The sequence below is a fragment of the Pleurodeles waltl genome, chromosome 3_2 (genome assembly GCF_031143425.1).
Source record: "Pleurodeles waltl isolate 20211129_DDA chromosome 3_2, aPleWal1.hap1.20221129, whole genome shotgun sequence".
NCBI lineage: Eukaryota > Metazoa > Chordata > Amphibia > Caudata > Salamandridae > Pleurodeles > Pleurodeles waltl.
Genome location: NC_090441.1, coordinates 200,248,107 through 200,274,322, shown reverse-complemented (window position 1 = coordinate 200,274,322; position 26,216 = coordinate 200,248,107). Strand labels below are relative to the sequence as shown.

At 57.0% G+C, this 26,216-nt stretch overlaps 1 protein-coding gene across 2 annotated transcripts in view; it reads right to left on the bottom strand.

The window, feature by feature from the left end:
- The window catches only part of LOC138286694 (beta-galactosidase-1-like protein), a 296,524-nt gene that overhangs the window by 222,537 nt on the left and 47,771 nt on the right, over positions 1 to 26,216 (bottom strand). The window contains exons 1-2 of one of the 2 annotated variants that reach the window (XM_069227179.1): positions 10,581 to 10,750; positions 7,221 to 7,326 (exon numbers count right to left, since the gene is read on the bottom strand). In XM_069227179.1, the coding sequence (XP_069083280.1) occupies positions 7,221 to 7,326; positions 10,581 to 10,735 (261 nt within the window). In that variant the 5' untranslated portion in view covers positions 10,736 to 10,750. Of the gene's footprint in view, positions 1 to 7,220; positions 7,327 to 10,580; positions 10,751 to 26,216 lie in introns of those variants that run through there. The other variant, XM_069227181.1, reaches the window with a different exon arrangement.

Genomic DNA, 26,216 nt, shown 5'->3' with positions numbered 1-26,216 from the left:
GGCCCTCCCTCACAGTACCCGTGCACGGCCCTCCCTCACAGTACCCGTGCACGGCCCTCCCTCACAGTACCGGGGCACTGACCTCCCTTACAGTGCTGGTGCAGGGCCCTCCCTTACAGTGCCGGTGCAGGGTCCTCCCTTACAGTGCCGGTGGAGGGCCCTGCCCTCCCTTGCAAAGCTGGTGCAGAGCCCTCCCTCGCAGTGCCGGTGCAGGGCCCCCCTTGCAGTGCTGGTGCAGGGACCTCCCTCGCAGTGCCGGTGCAGGGCCCTCCCTTACAGTGCCGGTGGAGGGCCCTCCCTCGCAGTGCCGGTGCAGGGCCCCCCTTACAGTGCCGGTGCAGGGCCCTCCCTTACAGTACTGGTGCCCTCCCTCGCAGTGCCGGTGCAGGGCGCTCCCTCGCAGTGCCGGTGCAGGGCCCTCCCTCACAGTGCCGGTGCTGGGCCCTCCCTAACAGTGCCGGTGCAGGGCCCTCCCTTACAGTGCCGGTGCAGGGCCCTCCCTTACAGTGCCGGTGCAGGGCCCTCCCTTACAGTGCCGGTGCAAGGTCCTGCCCTCCCTTGCAAAGCCGGTGCAGAGCCCTCCCTCGCAGTGCCGGTGCAGGGCCCTCCCTCGCAGTGCCGGTGCAGGGCCCCCCTTACAGTGCCGGTGCAGGGCCCTCCCTCGCAGTGCCGGTGCAGGGCCCTCCCTTACAGTACTGGTGCCCTCGCTCGCAGTGCCGGTGCAGGGTGCTCCCTCGCAGTGCCGGTGCAGGGCCCTCCCTCACAGTGCCGGTGCAGGGCCCTACCTTACAGTGCCGATGGAGGGCCCTCCCTCACAGTGCTGGTGCAAGGCCCTCCCTCACAGTGACTGTGCAGGGGCCCCCTTTACAGTGCCGGTGCAGGGCCCTCCCTCACAGTACCCGTGCACGGCCCTCCCTCACAATACCCGTGCACGGCCCTCCCTCACAGTACCCGTGCACGGCCCTCCCTCACAGTACCCGTGCACGGCCCTCCCTCACAGTACCCGTGCACGGCCCTCCCTCACAGTACCCGTGCACGGCCCACCCTCACAGTACCGGGGCACGGCCCTCCCTTAGAGTGCCGGGGCACGGCCCTCCCTTAGAGTGCCGGTGCAGGGTCCTCCCTTACAGTGCCGGTGGAGGGCCCTGCCCTCCCTTGCAAAGCCGGTGCAGAGCCCTCCCTCGCAGTGCCGGTGCAGGGCCCTCCCTCGCAGTGCCGGTGCAGGGCCCTCCCTCGCAGTGCCGGTGCAGGGCCCTCCCTCGCAGTGCCGGTGCAGGGCCCTCCCTTACAGTACTGGTGCCCTCGCTCGCAGTGCCGGTGCAGGGCCCTCCCTCACAGTGCCGGTGCTGGGCCCTCCCTTACAGTGCCGGTGCAGGGCCCTCCCTTACAGTGCCGGTGGAGGGCCCTCCCTCACAGTGCTGGTGGAGGGCCGTCCCTCACAGTGCCGGTGCAGGGGTCCCCTTTACAGTGCCGGTGCAGGGTCCTCCCTCACAGTACCCGTGCACGGTCCTCCCTCACAGTACCCGTGCAGGGCCCTCCCTCACAGTACCCGTGCACGGCATTCCCTCACAGTACCGGGGCACGGACCTCCCTTAGAGTGCCGGGGCAGGGCCCTCCCTTGCAAAGCCGGTGCAGAGCCCTCCCTCGCAGTGCCGGTGCAGGTCCCTCCCTCGCAGTGCCGGTGCAGGGCCCCCCTTACAGTGCCGGTGCAGGGCCCTCCCTCGCAGTGCCGGTGCAGGGCCCTCCCTCACAGTGCCGGTGCAGGGCCCTCCCTCACAGTGCCGGTGCAGGGCCCTCCCTCACAGTGCCGGTGCAGGGCCCTCCCTCACAGTGCCGGTGCAGGGCCCTCCCTCACAGTACCCTTGCAGGGCCCTCCCTCACAGTACCCGTGCAGGGCCCTCCCTCACAGTACCCGTGCAGGGCCCTCCTTCACAGTACCGGGGCAGGGCCCTCCCTTACAGTGCCGGTGCAGGGTCCTGCCCTCCCTTGCAAAGCCGGTGCAGAGCCCTCCCTTGCAGTGCCGGTGCAGGGCCCTCCCTCGCAGTGCCGGTGCAGGGCCCCCCTTACAGTGCCGGTGCAGGGCCCTCCCTCGCAGTGCCAGTGCAGGGCCCTCCCTTACAGTACTGGTGCCCTCGCTCGCAGTGCCGGTGCAGGGCGCTCCCTCGCAGTGCCGGTGCAGGGCCCTCCCTTACAGTGCCGGTGCTGGGCCCTCCCTTACAGTGCCGGTGCTGGGCCCTCCCTTACAGTGCCGGTGCTGGGCCCTCCCTTACAGTGCCGGTGCAGGGCCATCCCTTACAGTGCCGGTGCAGGGCCATCCCTTACAGTGCCGGTGCAGGGCCCTCCCTCACAGTGCCGGTGCAGGGCCCTCCCTCACAGTGCCAGTGCAGGGGCCCCCTTTACAGTGCCGGTGCAGGGCCCTCCCTCACAGTACCCGTGCACGGCCCTCCCTCACAGTACCCGTGCACGGCCCTCCCTCACAGTACCGGGGCACGGCCCTCCCTTAGAGTGCCGGGGCAGGGCCCTCCCTTACAGTGCTGGTGCAGGGCCCTCCCTTACAGTGCCGGTGCAGGGTCCTCCCTTACAGTGCCGGTGGAGGGCCCTGCCCTCCCTTGCAAAGCCGGTGCAGAGCCCTCCCTCGCAGTGCCGGTGCAGGGCCCTCCCTCGCAGTGCCGGTGCAGGACCCCCCCTTACAGTGCCGGTGCAGGGCCCTCCCTCGCAGTGTCGGTGCAGGGCCCTCCCTTACAGTACTGGTGCCCTCACTCGCAGTGCCGGTGCAGGGCCCTTCCTCACAGTGCCGGTGCTGGGCCCTCCCTTACAGTGCTGGTGCAGGGCCCTCCTTCACAGTGTCGGTGCAGAGGCCCCCTTTACAGTGCCGGTGCAGGGCCCTCCCTCACTGTACCCGTGCACGGCCCTCCCTCACAGTACCCGTGCACGGCCCTCCCTCACAGTACCCGTGCACGGCCCTCCCTCACAGTACCGGGGCACTGACCTCCCTTAGAGTGCCGGGGCAGGGCCCTCCCTTACAGTGCTGGTGCAGGGCCCTCCCTTACAGTGCCGGTGCAGGGCCCTCCCTCACAGTGCCGGTGCAGGGCCCTCCCTCACAGTACCCGTGCAGGGCCCTCCCTCACAGTACCCGTACAGGGCCCTCCCTCACAGTACCCGTGCAGGGCCCTCCCTCACAGTACCGGGGCAGGGCCTTCCCTTAGAGTGCCGGGGCAGGGCCCTCCCTTACAGTGCCGGTGCAGGGTCCTGCCCTCCCTTGCAAAGCCGGTGCAGAGCCCTCCCTTGCAGTGCCGGTGCAGGGCCCTCCCTCGCAGTGCCGGTGCAGGGCCCCCCTTACAGTGCCGGTGCAGGGCCCTCCCTCGCAGTGCCAGTGCAGGGCCCTCCCTTACAGTACTGGTGCCCTCCCTCGCAGTGCCGGTGCAGGGCGCTCCCTCGCAGTGCCGGTGCAGGGCCCTCCCTCACAGTGCCGGTGCTGGGCCCTCCCTAACAGTGCCGGTGCAGGGCCCTCCCTTACAGTGCCGGTGCAGGGCCCTCCCTCGCAGTGCCGGTGCAGGGCCCTCCCTCGCAGTGCCGGTGCAGGGCCCTCCCTTACAGTACAGGTGCCCTCGCCCGCAGTGCCGGTGCAGGGCGCTCCCTCGCAGTGCCGGTGCAGGGCCCTCCCTCACAGTGCCGGTGCAGGGCCCTACCTTACAGTGCCGGTGGAGGGCCCTCCCTCACAGTGCTGGTGCAAGGCCCTCCCTCACAGTGCCGGTGCAGGGGCCCCCTTTACAGTGCCGGTGCAGGGCCCTCCCTCACAGTACCCGTGCACGGCCCTCCCTCACAATACCCGTGCACGGCCCTCCCTCACAATACCCGTGCACGGCCCTCCCTCACAGTACCCGTGCACGGCCCTCCCTTACAGTACCCGTGCACGGCCCTCCCTCACAGTACCCGTGCACGGCCCTCCCTCACAGTACCCGTGCACGGCCCTCCCTCACAGTACCCGTGCACGGCCCTCCCTCACAGTACCGGGGCACGGCCCTCCCTTAGAGTGCCGGGGCACGGCCCTCCCTTAGAGTGCCGGTGCAGGGTCCTCCCTTACAGTGCCGGTGGAGGGCCCTGCCCTCCCTTGCAAAGCCGGTGCAGAGCCCTCCCTCGCAGTGCCGGTGCAGGGCCCTCCCTCGCAGTGCCGGTGCAGGGCCCTCCCTCGCAGTGCCAGTGCAGGGCCCTCCCTCGCAGTACTGGTGCCCTCGCTCGCAGTGCCGGTGCAGGGCCCTCCCTCACAGTGCCGGTGCTGGGCCCTCCCTTACAGTGCCGGTGCAGGGCCCTCCCTTACAGTGCCGGTGGAGGGCCCTCCCTCACAGTGCTGGTGGAGGGCCCTCCCTCAGTGCCGGTGCAGGGGTCCCCTTTACAGTGCCGGTGCAGGGTCCTCCCTCACAGTACCCGTGCACGGCCCTCCCTCACAGTACCCGTGCACGGCCCTCCCTCACAGTACCCGTGCACGGCATTCCCTCACAGTACCGGGGCACGGACCTCCCTTAGAGTGCCGGGGCAGGGCCCTCCCTTGCAAAGCCGGTGCAGAGCCCTCCCTCGCAGTGCCGGTGCAGGGCCCCCCTTACAGTGCCGGTGCAGGGCCCTCCCTCGCAGTGCCGGTGCAGGGCCCTCCCTCGCAGTGCCGGTGTAGGGCCCTCCCTTGCAGTACTGGTGCCCTCCCTCGCAGTGCCGGTGCTGGGCCCTCCCTTACAGTGCCGGTGCAGGGCCCTCCCTTACAGTGGCGGTGCAGGGCCCTCCCTCGCAGTGCCGGTGCAGGGCGCTCCCTCGCAGTGCCGGTGCAGGGCGCTCCCTTACAGTGCCGGTGCTGGGCCCTCCCTTACAGTGCCGGTGCAGGGCCCTCCCTCGCAGTGCCGGGGCAGGACCCTCCCTCGCAGTGCCGGGGCAGGACCCTCCCTCGCAGTGGCGGTGCTGGGCCCTCCCTCGCAGTGGCGGTGCTGGGCGCTCCCTCGCAGTGCCGGTGCAGGTCCCTCCCTCGCAGTGCCGGTGCAGGTCCCTCCCTCGCAGTGCCGGTGCAGGGCCCCCCTTACAGTGCCGGTGCAGGGCCCTCCCTTACAGTACTGGTGCCCTCCCTCGCAGTGCCGGTGCAGGGCGCTCCCTCGCAGTGCCGGTGCTGGGCCCTCCCTTACAGTGCCGGTGCTGGGCCCTCCCTTACAGTGCCGGTGCTGGGCCCTCCCTTACAGTGCCGGTGCTGGGCCCTCCCTTACAGTGCCGGTGCTGGGCCCTCCCTCGCAGTGCCGGGGCAGGACCCTCCCTCGCAGTGCCGGTGCAGGGCCCTCCCTCACAGTGCCGGTGCAGTGCCCTCCCTCGCAGTGCCGGTGCAGGGCCCTCCCTCGCAGTGCCGGTGCAGGGCCCTCCCTCACAGTGGCGGTGCTGGGCGCTCCCTCGCAGTGCCGGTGCAGGGCCCTCCCTCGCAGTGCCGGTGCAGGGCCCTCCCTCGCAGTGCCGGTGCAGGGCCCTCCCTCGCAGTGCCGGTGCAGGGCCCTCCCTCGCAGTGCCGGTGGAGGGCCCTCCCTCACAGTGCCGGTGGAGGGCCCTCCCTTACAGTGCCGGTGCAGGGCCCTCCCTCACAGTGCCGGGGCAGGACCCTCCCTTACAGTACTGGTGCCCTCGCTCGCAGTGCCGGTGCAGGGCCCTCCCTCGCAGTGCCGGTGCAGGGCCCTCCCTCGCAGTGCCGGTGCAGGGCCCTCCCTCGCAGTGCCGGTGCTGGGCCCTCCCTTACAGTGCCGGTGCAGGGTGCTCCCTCACAGTGCCGGGGCAGGACCCTCCCTCACAGTGCCGGTGCAGGGCCCTCCCTCACAGTGCCGGGGCAGGACCCTCCCTTACAGTACTGGTGCCCTCGCTCGCAGTGCCGGTGAAGGGCCCTCCCTCACAGTGCCTGTGCTGGGCCCTCCCTCACAGTGCCGGTGCAGGGCCCTCCCTCGCAGTGCCGGTGCAGGGCCCTCCCTCACAGTGGCGGTGCTGGGCGCTCCCTCGCAGTGCCGGTGCAGGGCCCTCCCTCGCAGTGCCGGTGCAGGGCCCTCCCTCGCAGTGCCGGTGCAGGGCCCTCCCTCGCAGTGCCGGTGGAGGGCCCTCCCTCACAGTGCCGGTGGAGGGCCCTCCCTTACAGTGCCGGTGCAGGGCCCTCCCTCACAGTGCCGGGGCAGGACCCTCCCTTACAGTACTGGTGCCCTCGCTCGCAGTGCCGGTGCAGGGCCCTCCCTCGCAGTGCCGGTGCAGGGCCCTCCCTCGCAGTGCCGGTGCAGGGCCCTCCCTCGCAGTGCCGGTGCTGGGCCCTCCCTTACAGTGCCGGTGCAGGGTGCTCCCTCACAGTGCCGGGGCAGGACCCTCCCTCACAGTGCCGGTGCAGGGCCCTCCCTCACAGTGCCGGGGCAGGACCCTCCCTTACAGTACTGGTGCCCTCGCTCGCAGTGCCGGTGAAGGGCCCTCCCTCACAGTGCCTGTGCTGGGCCCTCCCTCACAGTGCCGGTGGAGGGCCCTCCCTCACAGTGCCGGTGCAGGGCCCTCCCTCACAGTGCCGGTGCTGGGCCCTCCCTTACAGTGCCGGTGCAGGGCCCTCCCTCACAGTGCCGGTGCAGGGCCCTCCCTCACAGTGCCGGGGCAGGACCCTCCCTCACAGTGCCAGTGCAGGGCTCTCCCTCACAGTGCCGGTGCAGGGCCCTCCCTCACAGTGCCGGTGCAGGGCCCTCCCTCACAGTGCCGGGGCAGGGCCCTCCCTCACAGTGCCGGGGCAGGACCCTCCCTCACAGTGGCGGGGCAGGACCCTCCCTCACAGTGCCGGTGCAGGGCCCTCCTTCGCAGTGCCGGGACGGCGCCCTGGGCAGATACCGAGGCTGCACATGTCAGTTCATATTAGTTGCAGGAGGCAGACTGCTCAGGGCCCGGGGCCCCAGGGGTTCCCTCATGTTACAGCTGAAGTGCACCCCGCTTTGGGGGATGTACTATGGGTATTCAGAGTTGTACTCTAATTATTCCATATTTTCCATAAGGCAGAGAGGTGTAAATGTATTTTTATATAAGGATATTCTGTCAGTCAGTCTGTGCCAGGGAACCACGAGCCCTCAGTAATGTCCCTGTGATATCAGCGCCCTCCATCCATCCATGATCCCGCGCACTCTGCGCCTACTGGCTGCACGCGCTCTGCTGAAGGCGCTACATGAACTCAGTACAGAGGTGCACTCACTCACCATCACACCCAGGTACCACAGGGCGGGCAGGAGGGCGGTCCGCAGGGGGGCCATGGATGGGGTTCGCTTGACCTCTGACCTCGTCTGCTCCACGCCTGGGATCCTCCTGCGGGGAATGAGAACATTTAATAAATACCTTGTGATATTATACAGAGGCTGCTGCCACAGACACAGCTTCATGGCTGAAGTGCGAGACTCGAAGCTTCTGAAAGCCCCTCGAGTGCAGCTATCACACTCCTGCTTTACAGACAACAGCACGTTGCATGCTGGGATTTGTAGTTTCGATGTTTCCACCACGCATCAGGCCTTGCACGCTCCATGCTGGTGTGTTAAGCAGGAGTGCCAGAAAGCGCTGCATAACATACGACCTATGTCACGAGGACCCTTTGTTTCCAGTCGGGGGCTTTAATTAAACACCGGTGTGCATGCTGGGAGTTGTAGTTCAGGTGCAAGTCAACCGACTGGACAACCGCACCAAACAAGGACTTCTGGGCGCAGGGGAGGACAAGGAGTCTCCTTGACTCTATAAAGAGGACATGGGTCCCTGCAGCACTGTCTGTACTCACTCCATCACCGGGATGAAAGGCTGAGCATGCCCCACCCAGAGGGACCCAGTGACACACACATCTCTGCAGCAGGTGCACTGACCCACTGAGCACTGACTGGACCTGCACAGACCCTCTCCCCTGCTTCAGTTCACTACCAGCCCTCTCCTGGTCCTGAGGTCTGAACCCTCACTCACTGCCCTCCCTGAGGTCCCAGCTCCAGGAGAGGTCTCCTGTGACCCTCGGCACCTCCCCCAGTCCTGGTACTGAACCCTCACTCACTGCCCTCACTGAGGTCCCAGCTGCAGGGAGGTGTCTTATGACTCTCCTGTGACCCTCGGCACCTCCCCCAGTCCTGGTACTGAACCCTCACTCACTGCCCTCACTGAGGTCCCAGCTGCAGGGAGGTCTCCTGTCACTCTCCTGTGACTCTCGGCACCTCCCTCAGCCCTGGTACCGAACGCTCACTCACTGCCCTTACTGAGGTCTCAGCTCCAGGGGAGGTCTCCTGTGACCCTTGGTACCTCCCTCAGCCCTGGTACTGAATCTTCACTCACTGAACTCACTGAGGTCCCAGCTACAGGGATGTGTCTTGTGACTCTCCTGTGACCCTCGGCACCTCCCTCAGTCCTGGTACTGAACCCTCACTCACTGCCCTCACTGAGGTCCCAGCTGCAGGGAGGTCTCCTGTCACTCTCCTGTGACCCTCGGCACCTCCCTCGGCCCTGAACCCTCACTCACTGCCCTCACTGAGGTCCCAGCTGCAGGGAGGTGTCTTGTGACTCTCCTGTGTCCCTCGGCACCTCCCTCAGTCCTGGTATTGAACCCTCACTCACTGCCCTCCCTGAGGTCCCAGCTGCAGGGAGGTGTCTTGTGATCTCTCCTGTGACCCTCGGCACCTACCCCAGTCCTGGTACTGAACCCTCACTCACTGCCCTCACTGAGGTCCCAGCTGCAGGGAGGTCTCCTGTCACTCTCCTGTCACTCTCGGCACCTCCCTCAGCCCTGGTACCGAACGCTCACTCACTGCCCTTACTGAGGTCTCAGCTCCAGGGGAGGTCTCCTGTGACCCTTGGTACCTCCCTCAGCCCTGGTACTGAATCTTCACTCACTGAACTCACTGAGGTCCCAGCTGCAGGGAGGTGTCTTGTGACTCTCCTGTGTCCCTCGGCACCTCCCTCAGTCCTGGTATTGAACCCTCACTCACTGCCCTCCCTGAGGTCCCAGCTGCAGGGAGGTGTCTTGTGACCCTCGGCACCTCCCTCAGCCCTGGTACTGAACCCTCACTGAGGTCCCAGCTCCAGGGAGGTCTCCTGTGACTCTCGGCACCTCCCTCAGCCCTGGTACCGAACGCTCACTCACTGCCCTCACTGAGGTCCCAGCTACAGGGATGTGTCTTGTGACTCTCCTGTGACCCTGGCACCTCCCTCAGTCCTGGTACTGAACCCTCACTCACTGCCCTCACTGAGGTCCCAGCTGCAGGGAGGTCTCCTGTGACTCTCCTGTGACCCTCGGCACCTCCCTCAGCCCTGGTACTGAACCCTCACTGAGGGCACAGCTGCAGGGATGTCTCCTGTGACTCTCCTGCGACCCTCGGCACCTCCCTCAGTCCTGGTATTGAACCCTCACTCACTGCCCTCACTGAGGTCCCAGCTGCAGGGAGGTCTCCTGTGACTCTCCTGTGACCCTCGGCACCTCCCTCAGTCCTGGTATTGAACCCTCACTCACTGCCCTCCCTGAGGTCCCAGCTACAGGGGAAGTCTCCTGTGACCCTTGGTACCTCCCTCAGCCCTGGTACTGAACCCTCACTGAGGTCCCAGCTGCAGGGAGGTCTCCTGTGACTCTCGGCACCTCCCTCAGCCCTGGTACCGAACGCTCACTCACTGCCCTCACTGAGGTCCCAGCTACAGGGATGTGTCTTGTGACTCTCCTGTGACCCTCGGCACCTCCCTCAGTCCTGGTACTGATCCCTCACTCACTGCCCTCACTGAGGTCCCAGCTGCAGGGAGGTCTCCTGTGACTCTCCTGTGACCCTCGGCACCTCCCTCAGCCCTGGTACTGAACCCTCACTGAGGGCACAGCTGCAGGGAGGTCTCCTGTGACTCTCCTGTGACCCTCGGCACCTCCCTCAGTCCTGGTATTGAACCCTCACTCACTGCCCTCCCTGAGGTCCCAGCTACAGGGGAAGTCTCCTGTGACCCTTGGTACCTCCCTCAGCCCTGGTACTGAACCCTCACTGAGGTCCCAGCTGCAGGGAGGTCTCCTGTGACTCTCGGCACCTCCCTCAGCCCTGGTACCGAACGCTCACTCACTGCCCTCACTGAGGTCCCAGCTACAGGGATGTGTCTTGTGACTCTCCTGTGACCCTCGGCACCTCCCTCAGTCCTGGTATTGAACCCTCACTCACTGCCCTCCCTGAGGTCCCAGCTGCAGGGAGGTGTCTTGTGACCCTCGGCACCTCCCTCAGCCCTGGTACTGAACCCTCACTGAGGTCCCAGCTGCAGGGAGGTGTCTTGTGATCTCTCCTGTGACCCTCGGCACCTCCCTCAGTCCTGGTATTGAACCCTCACTCACTGCCCTCACTGAGGTCCCAGCTACAGGGGAAGTCTCCTGTGACCCTCGGCACCTCCCTCAGTCCTGGTATTGAACCCTCACTCACTGCCCTCACTGAGGTCCCAGCTACAGGGGAAGTCTCCTGTGACCCTTGGTACCTCCCTCAGCCCTGGTACTGAACCCTCACTGAGGTCCCAGCTGCAGGGAGGTCCCCTGTGACTCTCCTGTGACCCTCGGCACCTCCATCAGTCCCGGTACTGACCTCACTCCTCGGTCACTGTCAGTCCATGTCCAGGTCCAGAGCCCTCTCTCTCGGCCCCTGCAGCCCTCACAGCCCCCGCAGCCCCCACCTCTCGTGACACCGGGTGTGCACAGGATGCACAAAAGAGACATAAAAGTCAAGAATTTCAGAGGCATGTGATCTCCAGGGCGGCGCAGCCACAGGGTCCTAGTGGGAGGAGGGTTCAGGGGACAGAGCAGGGGAGAGAGGCCAGGGTAGAGAGCAGGGGAGAGAGGCCAGAGAGAGAGAGCAGAGGAGGGGACAGAGGAGAGCAGGAGACAGGGGAGAGAGGCCAGGGTAGAGAGCAGGGGAGAGAGGCCAGGGTAGAGAGCAGGGGAGAGAGGCCAGGGTAGAGAGCAGGGGAAGAGGCCTGGGGGTAGAGTCCGGCACAGGGGAGAAAGGCCAGAGAGAGAGCAGAGGCGGGGACAGGGGAGAGAGGCCAGGGTAGAGAGCAGGGGAGAAAGGCCAGAGAGAGAGAGCAGAGGAGGGGACAGAGGAGAGAAGAAAGGGAGAGAGGAGAGCAGGAGACAGGGGAGAGAGGCCAGGGAGAGAGCAGAGGAGGGGACAGAGGAGAGAAGCCAGGGAGAGAGGAGAGCAGGAGACAGGGGAGAGAGGCCAGGGTAGAGAGCAGGGGAGAGAGGCCAGGGTAGAGAGCAGGGGAAGAGGCCTGGGGGTAGAGTCCGGCACAGGGAAGAAAGGCCAGAGAGAGAGCAGAGGAGGGGACAGGGGAGAGAGGCCATGGGAGAGGACAGCAGGGGACAGAGGAGGCCAGGGAGAGAGGAGAGCAGGGGAGGATAGGAGAGGAGAGAGTCCAGGGTAGAGGGCAGAGCACGGGGCAGGGTGGAGAGCAGGGGTGGGAAGCCAAGATAGAGAGCAGAGCAGGGGGCAAGGGATAGAGGGCCAGGGTAGAGAGGGGAGCAGAGGACTGGGGAGAGACGCCAGGGTAGAGAGAAGGGGACACGGGAGAGAGGACAGGGTAGAGAGCAGGGGAGAGAGGCCAGGGTAGAGAGCAGGGGAAGAGGCCTGGGGGTAGAGTCCGGCACAGGGGAGAAAGGCCAGAGAGAGAGCAGAGGCGGGGACAGGGGAGAGAGGCCATGGGAGAGGACAGAGGAGGCCAGGGAGAGAGGAGAGCAGGGGAGGATAGGAGAGGAGAGAGTCCAGGGTAGAGGGCAGAGCATGGGGCAGGGTGGAGAGCAGGGGTGGGAAGCCAAGATAGAGAGCAGAGCAGGGGGCAAGGGATAGAGGGCCAGGGTAGAGAAGGGGACACGGGAGAGAGGACAGGGTAGAGAGCAGGGGACAGAGGAGAGAGGCCAGGGAGGGAGCAGGGGAGAGAGGCCAGGGAGAGAGCAGCGCAGGGGAGAGAGGCCAGGGAGGGAGCAGGGGAGAGAGGCCAGGGAGGGCGCAGGGGGCAGGGGAGAGAGGCCAGGGTAGAGAGCAGGGAGCAGGGGAGAGAGGCCAGGGAGGGAGCAGGAGAGAGAGGCCAGGGAGAGAGCAGCGCTGGGGTGAGAGGCCAGGGAGGGAGCAGGGGAGAGAGCAAAGCAGAGGGCAGGGGAGAGAGGCCAGGGAGATAGCAGAGCAGGGAGAAAGGCAAGGGTAGAGAGCAAAGCAGGGGACAAGGGAAAGAGGCCAGGGTAGAGTGGAGAGCAGGGGACAGGGGAGAAAGGCCAGGGTAGAGAGCAGGGGGCAGGGGAGAGAGGCCAGGGAGAGAGCAGCGCAGGGGTGAGAGGCCAGGGAGGGAGCAGGAGAGAGAGGCCAGGGAGGGAGCAGGGGGCAGGGGAGAGAAGCCAGGTAGGGAGCAGGGGGGAGAGGCCAAGGAGAGAGCAGCGGACAGGGGAAAGAGGCCAGGGTAGAGAGAAAGGGACACGGGAGAGAGGCCAGGGTAGAGAGCAGGGGGCAGGGGAGAGAGGCCAGGGAGAGAGCAGGGGAGAGAGGCCAGGGAGAGAGCAGCGGAGGGGTGAGAGGCCAGGGAGGGAGCAGGAGAGAGAGGCCAGGGAGGGAGCAGGGGAGAGAAGCCAGGTAGGGAGCAGGGGGGAGAGGCCAAGGAGAGAGCAGGGGATAGAGGCCAGGGAGAGAGCAGGGGGCAGGAGAGAGAGGCCAGGGATGGAGCAGGAGAGAGAGGCCAGGGAGAGAGCAGCACAGGGGCGAGAGGCCAGGGAGGGAGCAGGGGGGAGAGAGAGAGCAGGGAGCAGGGGAGAGGGCATCCCAGTTTTTACCCTGGTACCCACCTTTCGGTTGTGAGGTGGCTTTGGGCCCACCCTCCTGGACAGATTCTTGGGGGCCTAAAGACTCCTTTTCTTTATTTCCAGGGTGCTCCATCCTTTTCTCTGGGGGGGGGGGGGATTCGGCGGGAGTGGTTTCCCTGACTCTTTATTTTGGTCACACCCTCAAGTCTGGGTTTTGGACACCCTAGTTTTCACCCAATGGTCAGCCTTCCTCTCAAACTCTTGGGGGTAGACTGGCCCCAAATCTACTACATAATGGTGCAACCTGTCATGGACACAATTACTCAAAAGGTGTTCTTTCATCATCTAGTTGTACAGCCCTTCATAATCATGTACTTTGTTGCCTTCTAACCAACCTCCTAGCGTTTTTACTGAGAAGTCCACAAACACTACCCAGGACTGACTCTGGGATTTTTGAGTCTCCCTGAATTATATGCAATATTCCTCAGTGGTAAATCCAAATCCTTCAATCAGGGAACCCTTCATAAGGTCACAGGATTCAGCATCTGTTTCACTCAGTGTCAGGAGCCCATCCCTGCACTTCCCGGAGAACAATTCCCATAACGGAGAGCTCCAGTGCTTCTTTTGGACAGCCCTACCAATGGAGCTCCTTCAAAGGCAATGAAATGAACCATTTCTGGATATCATCTCCTTCTTGGTAGGGGGGACAACTCCTTTTACGAGTCTTAGCTTGAAAGGTTTCTCTTCCTCCCTATTTATTATTATGCTGCCACCGGAAATGAGTCCTAGGCCCAACTCTTTTCACTGTTTCTCTAGCTCCAAAAGCTGACTCTCTACGGCCAGTCTCTTGGTCAGCCTGGCTTTATCCAGGTCTGCTTCTGTGGGTGCTCTAGTGATGGAGTGGGAGGAGCTACCCTCATCTCCTTCGTCCGCAGCTTCTTCATCCACCACAGATGTATCATCGTCTATCTCATCTGTGGGATTATCAATTTCATGCTGGGCCACCAGAGACCTAGGTTTCTGTGCACTGGGGCTTTTTCCAGTACAAATTTGATACAGTATGCAGAGTTTCCTTAATTAGGCAAAGCTATATGCCTCATAAGGTTCTAGGTCGAGCTTCAGGTTCTGGGTCTCTGCATCTGTCATTTTTATTTTACTAAAGTTGGAACCTTTTTAAGAATCTCAAATCCCCTTTTTAGATAGGCCAACTAAAGTAAGGACTTTTAAACGTTTGCTATTGCTATAGGGATCTAACCAGGGCCCTAGCAATTATTTGAAAAAAATTGTAAAAAATGTTAGCCAATTGAAAAACAAAAAGCTAAAGGCAATTTGGAGAGTTACCCATGTGCCCACTTCTGACCTCCAGTTGACAGGATAAGAATCAAATGCTAAACTTCATAAGAAAGATATTGTTGTGTAGCCATTTTACTTATAGCTCCATGCACGTTAGTTTAATACACTAGGCCGCTGTGCACCTCGACCTAGATATATTTTATTCAGCTTCACATTGTTATTTTTACAATAACCAGTTTTACGGTCTTGTTTTAATTTCTTCTATCTAACTGTTTGCTTAGCCCAGCACTGTTCGCAAACAAGACATTCTTGATCACTTTGTGCTTCAGTCAAGGCTACAGTTTGGTACATGCCGGTGAACGTGGTAGAAGTTTAGTCTCCAACATTCGTTGAAAATACACGTCCTTACGTAGGGATATTTTCTTAGAACATTAGCTGTGTTATTATAAAAACACTTCCTACACATTAAGAGGGATATTCCACCCAGGGAACCACAACTGTATGCTGAATGCTTTGTTGCAGATGCTAACGCAGATTACAGGCCTTTGCTCAGGTATGAGGGTTGATGTCCTCCCAGGGGAACCTCAAAGGCAGATTAGAGCTTAACATGCCGTGCTCAAAATATGATTCAGATAGAAAATAGTCCATTGACTTTAGTGGCAATATGATAGCATTATTCTTATGCTTCACTCTCATCCTCACCATTTTAATATTGTCATGTTGTGTCTTTCTGGTTATTGCAGCTCACGCTTTGCTATATAAAATGCAGTTGTTTTATTAAACCAATCTTCAAAACTTATACTGCTCTTATTGTCATTTATATATGAGACCGAATTACGAATGAGAGAACCGGATGCGATTCCCTGAGAAGTACGATATGTCATGCGCTCGGCTGCCCAATCATCACTATCCTTTGGTAGGGATGAGGCACTGCTAGTTAGCCGGAGCAAAGCCCGGATTTGGAGTGACAGGTGTCACCCACCGTGTGTCAGACTCAGTCTCCCACACCGTGGACGATCTTCCTGCTCAAAATCCAATAGTTTCATTAGAATAATGAGAGCCTACGCGACAATATTAACAACCCGAACTGGGACTTTCAGGCTACCGTTCCCAAACTAACTAGGATTGAAAAGGATGGGATCTGATAACAGACCCTTTGGGAGTTCACGAGAGATAAGGTCCGGGTCAGAGACAGAGTCCCCAATTTTCACTAAATGAGAGTACCCTGATGGATATGTGTGAAACCATTTCAGAATGTTACCCCAGACCTATCCTGTTTTTGAGAACATCCTAGAGACTTTGATGGTCAACGCTGGTAAATCCAGAAGGATGAGAAGGCAAGAGGGGTCTTCATCAGAGGTGCGTTCATGTCACAGATTCCTTTCTGTGGCCTGCCCTAGAAACAGGCGGCAGCATTTCCAGAAGGTAATTTTCTTGGATGAAGTTAATTAGTCTGGGGGTGACTGTGAGAAAGTAGCCTCTTTCTAGCCTTGTTACCCCCACTTTTGGCCTGTTTGTGAGTGTATGTCAGGGTGTTTTCACTGTCTCACTGGGATCCTGCTAGCCAGGGCCCAGTGCTCATAGTGAAAACCCTATGTTTTCAGTATGTTTGTTATGTGTCACTGGGACCCTGCTAGTCAGGACCCCAGTGCTCATAAGTTTGTGGCCTATATGTGTGTGTTCCCTGTGTGGTGCCTAACTGTCTCACTGAGGCTCTGCTAACCAGAACCTCAGTGGTTATGCTCTCTCATTTCTTTCAAATTGTCACTAACAGGCTAGTGACCAATTTTACCAATTTACATTGGCATACTGGAACACCCTTATAATTCCCTAGTATATGGTACTGAGGTACCCAGGGTATTGGGGTTCCAGGAGATCCCTATGGGCTGCAGCATTTCTTTTGCCACCCATAGGGAGCTCTGACAATTCTTGCACAGGCCTGCCACTGCAGCCTGAGTGAAATAACGTCCACGTTATTTCACAGCCATTTTACACTGCACTTAAGTAACTTATAAGTCACCTATATGTCTAACCTTTACCTGGTAAAGGTTAGGTGCAAAGTTACTTAGTGTGAGGGCACCCTGGCACTAGCCAAGGTGCCCCCACATTGTTCAGAGCCAATTCCCTGAACTTTGTGAGTGCGGGGACACCATTACACGCGTGCACTACATATAGGTCACTACCTATATGTAGCTTCACAATGGTAACACCGAATATGGCCATGTAACATGTCTAAGATCATGGAATTGCCCCCTCTATGCCATCCTGGCATAGTTGGCACAATCCCATGATCCCAGTGGTCTGTAGCACAGACCCTGGTACTGCCAAACTGCCTTTCCTGGGGTTTCACTGCAGCTGCTGCTGCTGCCAACCCCTCAGACAGGTTTCTGCCCCCGTGGGGTCAAGCCAGGCTTGTCCCAGGATGGCAGAACAAAGGACTTCCTCTGAGAGAGGGTGTTACACCCTCTCCCTTTGGAAAATGGTGTGAAGGCAGGGGAGGAGTAGCCTCCCCCAGCCTCTGGAAATGCTTTCTTGGGCACAGATGTGCCCAATTCTGCATAAGCCAGTCTTCACCGGTTCAGGGACCCCTTAGCCCCTGCTCTGGCGGGAAACTGGACAAAGGAAAGGGGAGTGACCACTCCCCTGACCTGCACCTCCCCTGGGAGGTGTCCAGAGCTCCTCCAGTGTGCTCCAGACCTCTGCCATCTTGGAAACAGAGGTGCTGCCAGCACACTGGACTGCTCTGAGTGGCCAGTGCCACCAGGTGACGTCAGAGACTCCTTCTGATAGGCTCCTTCAGGTGTTAGTAGCCTATCCTCTCTCCTAGGTAGCCAAACCCTCTTTTCTGGCTATTTAGGGTCTCTGTCTCTGGGGAAACTTTAGATAACGAATGCAAGAGCTCATCCGAGTTCCTCTGCATCTCTCTCTTCACCTTCTGCCAAGGAATCGACTGCTGACCGCGCTGGAAGCCTGCAAACCTGCAACATAGTAGCAAAGACGACTACTGCAACTCTGTAACGCTGATCCTGCCGCCTTCTCGACTGTTTTCCTGCTTGTGCATGCTGTGGGGGTAGTCTGCCTCCTCTCTGCACCAGAAGCTCCGAAGAAATCTCCTGTGGGTCGGCGGAATCTTCCCCCTGCAACCGCAGGCACCAAAAAGCTGCATTACCGGTCCCTTGGGTCTCCTCTCAGCACGACGAGCGAGGTCCCTCGAATCCAGCGACTCTGTCCAAGTGACCCCCACAGTCCAGTGACTCTTCAGTCCAAGTTTGGTGGAGGTAAGTCCTTGCCTCACCTCGCTGGGCTGCATTGCTGGGAACCGCGACTTTTGCAGCTACTCCGGCCCCTGTGCACTTCCGGCGGAAATCCTTTGTGCACAGCCAAGCCTGGGTCCACGGCACCCTAACCTGCATTGCACGACTTTCTAAGTTGGTCTCCGGCGACGTGGGACTCCTTTGTGCGACTTCGGGTGAGCACCGTTTCACGCATCCTCGTAGTGCCTGTTTCTGGCACTTCTCCGGGTGCTACCTGCTGCTGAGAGGGCTCCTTGTCTTGCTTGACGTCCCCTCTCTCTCCTGGTCCAATTTGCGACCTCCTGGTCCCTCCAGGGCCACAGCAGCGTCCAAAAACGCTAACCGCACGATTTGCAGCTAGCAAGGCTTGTTGGCGTTCTTTCGGCGGGAAAACACTTCTGCACGACTCTCCACGGCGAGAGGGATCCGTCCACCAAAGGGGAAGTCTCTAGCCCTTTTCGTTCCTGCAGAAACCTCAGCTTCTTCTGTCCAGTAGAAGCTTCTTTGCACCCGCAGCTGGCATTTCCTGGGCATTTGCCCATCTCCGACTTGCTTGTGACTTTTGGACTTGGTCCCCTTGTTCCACAGGTACCCTAGATTGGAAATCCACAGTTGTTGCATTGTTGGTTTGTGTCTTTCCTGCATTATTCCTCTAACACGACTTCTTTGTCCTTAGGGGAACTTTAGTGCACTTTGCACTCACTTTTCAGGGTCTTGGGGAGGGTTATTTTGCTAACTCTCACTATTTTCTAATAGTCCCAGCGACCCTCTACAAGGTCACATAGGTTTGGGGTCCATTCGTGGTTCGCATTCCACTTCTGGAGTATATGGTTTGTGTTGCCCCTATCCCTATGTTTCCCCATTGCATCCTATTGTAACTATACATTGTTTGCACTGTTTTCTAAGACTATACTGCATATTTTTGCTATTGTGTATATATATCTTGTGTATATTTCCTATCCTCTCACTGAGGGTACACTCTAAGATACTTTGGCATATTGTCATAAAAATAAAGTACCTTTGTTTTTAGTATAACTGTGTATTGTGTTTTCTTATGATATTGTGCATATGACACTAAGTGGTACTGTAGTAGCTTCACACGTCTCCTAGTTCAGCCTAAGCTGCTCTGCTAAGCTACCATTATCTATCAGCCTAAGCTGCTAGACACCCTATACACTAATAAGGGATAACTGGGCCTGGTGCAAGGTGCAAGTACCCCTTGGTACTCACTACAAGCTAGTCCAGCCTCCTACATTGGTTGTGCAGTGGTGGGATAAGTGCTTTGAGACTACTTACCACTCTTGTCATTGTACTTTTCATAAGAGAAAAATATACAAAACAAGTTCAGTGTGTGTACACAGTGCTAAAAAGTTTTGCATTTCCTCTTTTCACTCTTTTCTAAAGTGCTGAAAAGTACTTCTAAACTTTCAAAAAGTTCTTAAAAGTTTAAAAAGTTTTTTTCTGTCTTTCTAAAAAGTTCTGAAAACTTTTTTCTCTTTTTCTATCACTTTAACTCTCTCTAAAAATGTCTGGCACAGGCCAAAATGTTGACCTGTCTAAGATTGCATATGATCACCTTAGCTGGAAAGGAGCAAGGAGTCTCTGCATAGAGAGAGGTTTGAGTGTAGGGAAGAATCCTTCCTTGGAACTGTTAATTAACATGCTTAGAGAACAGGATAAGGCTAAAAGTGCCCCATCTGTTGAAAAAGTAGCTAATGGTTCTCAATCTGATCCAGGGACACCCCCAGGTAAAGGTTCAGGAAAGAAACTTCTTAGCCTTCCCATTACAAGACAGTCTAGCATAGTTGGTACTGAGGTGGAGTCACATCATACAGATGATGTGCTCTCACATTACACTGTCAGCCAAGCTGTTAGGGTGCCCTCTGTAAGGGACAGGTCTCCTTCTGTTCATTCCCATCATACCTCTGTATCTAGAAATGTCCCTCCCACCAACCCTGATGACAGAATGTTAGAAAGGGAGCTCAATAGATTGAGAGTGGAGCAATCCAGACTGAAGCTTAAACAGCAACAGCTGGATTTAGATAGACAATCCTTAGAAGTAGAGAAGGAAAGACAGAAATTGGGTTTTGAAACCCATGGTGGCAGCAGCAGTATTCCCCATAGTCATCCTGTAAAAGAGCATGATTCCAGGAATCTGCACAAGATAGTTCCCCCTTATAAGGAGGGGGATGACATTAACAAGTGGTTTGCTGCACTTGAGAGGGCCTGTGTTGTACAGGATGTCCCTCAAAGGCAGTGGGCTGCTATCCTATGGCTATCATTTAATGGAAAAGGTAGGGATAGGCTCCTTACTGTGAAAGAAAGTGATGCCAATAATTTCCAAGTTCTTAAGAATGCACTCCTGGATGGTTATGGCTTAACCACTGAACAATACAGGATAAAGTTCAGAGAGACCAAAAAGGAGTCTTCACAAGACTGGGTTGATTTCATTGACCATTCAGTGAAGGCCTTGGAGGGGTGGTTACATGGCAGTAAGTTTACTGACTTTGAAAGCCTGTATAACTTGATCCTGAGAGAGCATATTCTTAATAATTGTGTGTCTGATTTGTTGCACCAGTACCTGGTAGACTCTGATCTGACCTCTCCCCAAGAATTGGGAAAGAAGGCAGACAAATGGGTCAGAACAAGGGTGAACAGAAAAGTTCATACAGGGGGTGACAAAGATGGCAATAAGAAGAAAGATAGTGAAAAATCTCAAGATAAGCATGGGGATAAGGGTAAAACCAAAGATCCTTCTTCAAATCTTAAACACTCTTCAGAGGGTGGGGATAAAACAAATTCTTCCTCTTCTTCTCAACCCACACACATTAAAAAGCCTTGGTGCTTTGTGTGTAAAAACAAAGGCCATAGGCCAGGGGATAAGTCCTGTCCAGGTAAACCCCCTGAGCCTACCACAACTAATACATCAAGCTCTAGTGCCCCTAGCAGTAGTGGTACTAGTGGTGGGACTGCTGGCAACAGTCAAGTTAAGGGTGTAGTTGGGTTCACTTATGGGTCCATAGTAGAAACTGGGGTAGTCACTCCCAAGACAGTTTCTGTCACACCTAGTGGCATTGGCCTTGCCACACTGGCTGCTTGTCCCCTTACAATGGATAAGTACAGGCAGACAGTTTCAATAAATGGTGTTGAGGCCTTGGCCTACAGGGACACAGGTGCCAGTATCACTTTGGTGACTGAAAACCTAGTGCATCCTGAACAACACATCATTGGACAACAATATAAGATTATTGATGTCCATAACTCCACTAAGTTTCTTCCCTTAGCTATAATTCAGTTTAGTTGGGGTGGAGTTACTGGTCCTAAGCAGGTGGTGGTATCACCTAGCTTACCTGTAGACTGTCTCTTAGGTAATGACCTAGAGGCCTCAGGTTGGGCTGATGTAGAGTTTTATGCCCATGCAGCCATGCTGGGCATCCCAGAGGAATTGTTCCCTCTCATTTCTACTGAAATGAAAAAGCAAAGGAGAGAAGGCCTGAAAACACAGGATCCCTCTCCATCAACAGGTAACAAGGGTATCACAGTATCCCCTAACCACCCTACCATTCAGGATACCATTCCTGTGGTGGGAGAAACCTCTGCTGGGGTGGCACCTGTTCCAAGGGAATCATCAGCTAGCAAAGCTGGACTCCCTGAGGTGGAAGTACCTCTCTGTGGGATAACTAACATTGGTGACAAAAAGAGCACCATTTTAGTTAACATGGAGCATCCCTCCAACCCTCCCAGAGAAACTTTAGTGCAGAAACCCTGCACTGCCTCACAACACTTAGGACAGCATCCCTGCCCTAGTGTGGAGCTTATAGGACAGCATCCCTGCCCTGCTCCAACTCAAGAGAAACAGCATCCCTGTTCTCTCTTCCAGCCATATGGACAACGTTTTTGCCCAGCTATGGCTTTACTGAGACAGCATCTCTGTCTGGCATTTCCATCACTACAAATAGGTTCAGTGGACAATTCCCACTGCTCTAAACTAAATCTTACTGATAGAAACTCTGAAAATACATCTTCACATTGTTGCTTAGCTAAAAAACTTCAAACAGGGTGGTTTACATCCCCACAGGGAAGTAACCATATAGTGGATGATAAAGGGAGTAACCAGTCTATTGCAGAGCTACTCTCTACTTATCACCACTTAGACAATAAAGTCTCAACTGGCCAAGGTTAGCCTTATTGTCCTTCGTTTGGGGGGGGGTTGTGTGAGAAAGTAGCCTCTTTCTAGCCTTGTTACCCCCACTTTTGGCCTGTTTGTGAGTGTATGTCAGGGTGTTTTCACTGTCTCACTGGGATCCTGCTAGCCAGGGCCCAGTGCTCATAGTGAAAACCCTATGTTTTCAGTATGTTTGTTATGTGTCACTGGGACCCTGCTAGTCAGGACCCCAGTGCTCATAAGTTTGTGGCCTATATGTGTGTGTTCCCTGTGTGGTGCCTAACTGTCTCACTGAGGCTCTGCTAACCAGAACCTCAGTGGTTATGCTCTCTCATTTCTTTCAAATTGTCACTAACAGGCTAGTGACCAATTTTACCAATTTACATTGGCATACTGGAACACCCTTATAATTCCCTAGTATATGGTACTGAGGTACCCAGGGTATTGGGGTTCCAGGAGATCCCTATGGGCTGCAGCATTTCTTTTGCCACCCATAGGGAGCTCTGACAATTCTTGCACAGGCCTGCCACTGCAGCCTGAGTGAAATAACGTCCACGTTATTTCACAGCCATTTTACACTGCACTTAAGTAACTTATAAGTCACCTATATGTCTAACCTTTACCTGGTAAAGGTTAGGTGCAAAGTTACTTAGTGTGAGGGCACCCTGGCACTAGCCAAGGTGACCCTACATTGTTCAGAGCCAATTCCCTGAACTTTGTGAGTGCGGGGACACCATTACACGCATGCACTACATATAGGTCACTACCTATATGTAGCTTCACAATGGTAACTCCGAATATGGCCATGTAACATGTCTAAGATCATGGAATTGCCCCCTCTATGCCATCCTGGCATAGTTGGCACAATCCCATGATCCCAGTGGTCTGTAGCACAGACCCTGGTACTGCCAAACTGCCTTTCCTGGGGTTTCACTGCAGCTGCTGCTGCTGCCAACCCCTCAGACAGGTTTCTGCCCCCCTGGGGTCAAGCCAGGCTTGTCCCAGGATGGCAGAACAAAGGACTTCCTCTGAGAGAGGGTGTTACACCCTCTCCCTTTGGAAAATGGTGTGAAGGCAGGGGAGGAGTAGCCTCCCCCTGCCTCTGGAAATGCTTTCTTGGGCACAGATGTGCCCAATTCTGCATAAGCCAGTCTACACCGGTTCAGGGACCCCTTAGCCCCTGCTCTGGCGGGAAACTGGACAAAGGAAAGGGGAGTGACCACTCCCCTGACCTGCACCTCCCCTGGGAGGTGTCCAGAGCTCCTCCAGTGTGCTCCAGACCTCTGCCATCTTGGAAACAGAGGTGCTGCCAGCACACTGGACTGCTCTGAGTGGCCAGTGCCACCAGGTGACGTCAGAGACTCCTTCTGATAGGCTCCTTCAGGTGTTAGTAGCCTATCCTCTCTCCTAGGTAGCCAAACCCTCTTTTCTGGCTATTTAGGGTCTCTGTCTCTGGGGAAACTTTAGATAACGAATGCAAGAGCTCATCCGAGTTCCTCTGCATCTCTCTCTTCACCTTCTGCCAAGGAATCGACTGCTGACCGCGCTGGAAGCCTGCAAACCTGCAACATAGTAGCAAAGACGACTACTGCAACTCTGTAACGCTGATCCTGCCGCCTTCTCGACTGTTTTCCTGCTTGTGCATGCTGTGGGGGTAGTCTGCCTCCTCTCTGCACCAGAAGCTCCGAAGAAATCTCCCGTGGGTCGACGGAATCTTCCCCCTGCAACCGCAGGCACCAAAAAGCTGCATTACCGGTCCCTTGGGTCTCCTCTCAGCACGACGAGCGAGGTCCCTCGAATCCAGCGACTCTGTCCAAGTGACCCCCACAGTCCAGTGACTCTTCAGTCCAAGTTTGGTGGAGGTAAGTCCTTGCCTCACCTCGCTGGGCTGCATTGCTGGGAACCGCGACTTTTGCAGCTACTCCGGCCCCTGTGCACTTCCGGCGGAAATCCTTTGTGCACAGCCAAGCCTGGGTCCACGGCACCCTAACCTGCATTGCACGACTTTCTAAGTTGGTCTCCGGCGACGTGGGACTCCTTTGTGCGACTTCGGGTGAGCACCGTTTCACGCATCCTCGTAGTGCCTGTTTCTGGCACTTCTCCGGGTGCTACCTGCTGCTGAGAGGGCTCCTTGTCTTGCTCGACGTCCCCTCTCTCTCCTGGTCCAATTTGCGACCTCCTGGTCCCTCCAGGGCCACAGCAGCGTCCAAAAACGCTAACCGCACGATTTGCAGCTAGCCAGGCTTGTTGGCGTTCTTTCGGCGGGAAAACACTTCTGCACGACTCTCCACGGCGAGAGGGATCCGTCCACGAAAGGGGAAGTCTCTAGCCCTTTTCGTTCCTGCAGAAACCTCAGCTTCTTCTGTCCAGTAGAAGCTTCTTTGCACCCGCAGCTGGCATTTCCTGGGCATTTGCCCATCTCCGACTTGCTTGTGACTTTTGGACTTGGTCCCCTTGTTCCACAGGTACCCTAGATTGGAAATCCACAGTTGTTGCATTGTTGGTTAGTGTCTTTCCTGCATTATTCCTCTAACACGACTTCTTTGTCCTTAGGGGAACTTTAGTGCACTTTGCACTCACTTTTCAGGGTCTTGGGGAGGGTTATTTTTCTAACTCTCATTATTTTCTAATAGTCCCAGCGACCCTCTACAAGGTCACATAGGTTTGGGGGCCATTCGTGGTTCGCATTCCACTTTTGGAGTATATGGTTTGTGTTGCCCCTATCCCTATGTTTCCCCATTGCATCCTATTGTAACTATACATTGTTTGCACTGTTTTCTAAGACTATACTGCATATTTTTGCTATTGTGTATATATATCTTGTGTATATTTCCTATCCTCTTACTGAGGGTACACTCTAAGATACTTTGGCATATTGTCATAAAAATAAAGTACCTTTGTTTTTAGTATAACTGTGTATTGTGTTTTCTTATGATATTGTGCATATGACACTAAGTGGTACTGTAGTAGCTTCACACGTCTCCTAGTTCAGCCTAAGCTGCTCTGCTAAGCTACCATTATCTATCAGCCTAAGCTGCTAGACACCCTATACACTAATAAGGGATAACTGGGCCTGGTACAATGTGTAAGTACCACCTTGGTACTCACTAAAAGCCAGTCCAGCCTCCTACAGTGACACATTTCTCAGTGGTCTTAGTGATGAGAGGTAGACCAGAAATAAGGTGATAGTTCTCAACATCAATTCTCAACGGTTCATTTTCTAAGGAGGGGCTCAACCTGAGCCGCTTTCATGCCGTTTAGTATAGCCTCAACATGGAAGGAGGAAGCCCTGAGGGCCAACCAGTGAGGGAGAAAGGCGTGAACCAGGTGGCAATCGTAGGAGGGAGAGGGTCATTGGATGAGCTTGAGAAACAGTTGAGGGAAGGATTGCTTCAGAGCAGGGAGTGAAGGAACGCTAATGGAAATCGACTCAGTGTGAGGGTTTGACAGCAAAGCAGAGGAGGGATATCAGAGGGTTCTGCTCTGAAGGAGGATATGTTATTTGAGACATCAAGCTTCTGTCTGATATCGTTCATGTTGTCAAAGAAAAGCAAACACATTTGTTGTATCCGGAAGCATCAAGAACTGAAGAGGAGGTTCTGCTCTGAGATGTGTTCATATCTGTCAGGAACAAGTAAGAGATGTGAATGGCAGAGGAGGGACTATTTCTGGACGGACTGCAATTTTAAATACTAGAGAGAGCAGCCAAGAGCTACCCTTCCAGAGCGCCTCATCCTTGGTGACAGCAAATGAGTAGAAGCGTAGACTCCAAAGGGTTGTGCTGCCTGCCCAAGGCCTGTGTTGATAGATGTGTTGATGTGACGATGGAGGTGTCCAGAGGGGACTGGAGCCAAGTGAGATCATGCGATGAGAACGGTGTGTCAGACATCTCAGGGACGGGGCCAGACACCCAGGAGGAGCCACGACCAGATGTCCCGCCAGTGACAGCCGGGAACATTATCTGAATAAAAGGAACTCGTCTGTCGGCACAGACACACTGACCGGCACCTGCGGGAGTGTGCGTGGCCCATGTGGGGGCCTGAGCCACTGGACACAGGAGCTGTGGGTAGTGTGAAGCGCCCAGAGACGTGCGGGAGCGACGGCCCCGCACGAGGCGCTTTGAATTGTTAAATGTTGTTTAGGTTTGGGGACACGGATACCGTGAATGGGGGTTGGGGGGGGGGGGGGGGGTGTCAGTTCACGAATCACGGCACGGTAAAGTGGGGAGGGGGTTGAGGGGGGGTAGTGTCAGATACACGCAGAGACCGGATCCCCGCCAGGCACGAGGCGGAAATAATTCTGTTCCATGAAACACACATGGGGGACGACTAGGTGGGGGTAAATATAACGAGGCAGCAGCGTGCACACACGCCAGGCTCTAGGGGTGTCACCTGTGTGCGGGTACCCTGGGTACCGGGAGAGCGGGGGTGAAGGGGTGATGCTGAGTAATGCATGTGCTCCACCAGGGCTGCAAGCGGTGATGCTGCAACACGTGGGTGATTACTGATGGATATTCTCCCAGCCCTTGGGGTACTGTGAGGGGGGTTCAACCTAGTGCTGAACTCCCAACTGGAGAGGATGAGCACATGGCCGGGGGGGGCGAGAGTCGGGACGTTTGAGGGGTTGATGTGGCACTAGGACTGGCTGCTTCTGGCAGAAGCTTAATGTCCAGGTGAGAGGATAT